The sequence below is a fragment of the Dermacentor silvarum genome, chromosome 6 (genome assembly GCF_013339745.2).
Source record: "Dermacentor silvarum isolate Dsil-2018 chromosome 6, BIME_Dsil_1.4, whole genome shotgun sequence".
Classification (NCBI taxonomy): Eukaryota; Metazoa; Arthropoda; class Arachnida; order Ixodida; family Ixodidae; genus Dermacentor; species Dermacentor silvarum.
In genome coordinates, this window is record NC_051159.1 from 138,962,351 (window position 1) to 138,963,753 (window position 1,403).

The 1,403-nt window shown below is 59.3% G+C and overlaps 1 protein-coding gene across 1 annotated transcript in view; it reads right to left on the reverse strand.

Annotated features, from left to right (window-relative positions):
- LOC119456085 (hemicentin-2-like) overlaps positions 1-601 on the reverse strand; it is a 169,826-nt gene extending 169,225 nt beyond the window's left edge. The window contains 1 exon segment of the mRNA XM_037717687.2: positions 269-601. Within this exon segment, the coding sequence (XP_037573615.1) occupies positions 269-389 (121 nt within the window). The 5' untranslated portion in view covers positions 390-601.
- Positions 602-1,403: the final 802 nt, after the last annotated feature.

Genomic DNA, 1,403 nt, shown 5'->3' on the forward strand with positions numbered 1-1,403 from the left:
ACCAGTTCTTGAATATCAACATCCACACTATCACCTCTCGCTCACTTGGTACATACTATGACCTCCGCGTTGCAACGTCTTTCTATTCCCAACCTATTCTCATATGATGAGTAGCACGTATGTAGTCATATTGACGCCGGAGGATTCTCCCTTCTTCAGCTTTATCTCTCTCTCCTTTTCTCTAGCAGTCACAACTGCTGATACAAATGCTGTGCAAGCATGTTTGTTTTCATTATTCCAGATCATCGATAGACCGCAAAGGACTCACCGTACGGCTGCTCCTTGTTGGCCGGCCCCTGTATCCTAGTTTGCACCAGCACTGCACCCAGCAGAACGCGCACCGCGCAGGACACCAGGGACGATCCTAGACGAGCGGTCCGCCTCACCATCGCGTCCGACTCACGCACTGGCTGCTCCGCCACGGGCTACCGGGTCTGTCTGTCAACCGCGCGCGCTGTCCCAGCTGGGGATCCCGACTCTGTCGGCGGCGCCGAGCCGAGGATGACGACGTGCCGCCCCCGCAAGCACCAACAACGCGAGTGCGAGCGCCCGTGGGGCGCGAACTATGAACCGCGTGGTGTGTTTCCCTGGAGCGCGCGCGCGTCGCCCAGCGGAACGTGCCTCTGCTGCAGCGCCGAACCGTGCGTGCCGTACCGGGATCGATGCGCGCAGCGTCCTTAGTGGCAGAGCGCCGGGGCTGTGCCGGGCGGCAGCGGCGGCGAGGGACTATCTTCGCGTGCGCGCGCCCTCGCGAGGCGCCCGCTGGAAGGAAGAAAAGAGGGGCGGTTGTCCCAGTGGCGGCCGCCGCCGAAGAAGTACAAGAAGAAGAGCGAAGATTCTCTCCCCGGTGCTTGCTTTTCCGGTCCGCTTGACGAGATCCGATTGCGGGGCGGTATGGGGGGAGGATTTCGATCCGCGCCCGTCTCGACAGCACGCTTTCTCAAGGTGCTCAAGAGTTGGCCTTCTCCTTCTTCGGCGAGCAGCCCCACGTCCCGGTCTCGCGCTTCCGCCCGCCCCATGAGGACCACGAGTGTTTTGCTCCGCTCTTTCTCTCTCTCCCACTCTCCCTCTCTCTGTCTCTCCTGACCCTATGGGACGGCACTCACTGTTCACCTCTCTCCCTGTTCTTTTTTTTTTATTTCCTTCTGCAATTTCTGCGTGGCTGTCCTTTGTCTTTCAGTGCTAAAAGCATTATTGGGATGAGAGCAGGAATGCTGCCTGAGAACACCGGAGCTGAGGACCTGAGTGCAGTTGATCGCGCCCCGATACGGTGCCGCCTTATAAAGGTCAAGTGGGAGACCCCGTTTTGGCTGGGCAAGCACTCCACCTCGACAGGTTCTGACGGGGCCCTGCCTAACCAACAGGTTTGTTTTAGCCATCGGTGTGCTGGCGGTAAGGGGTGA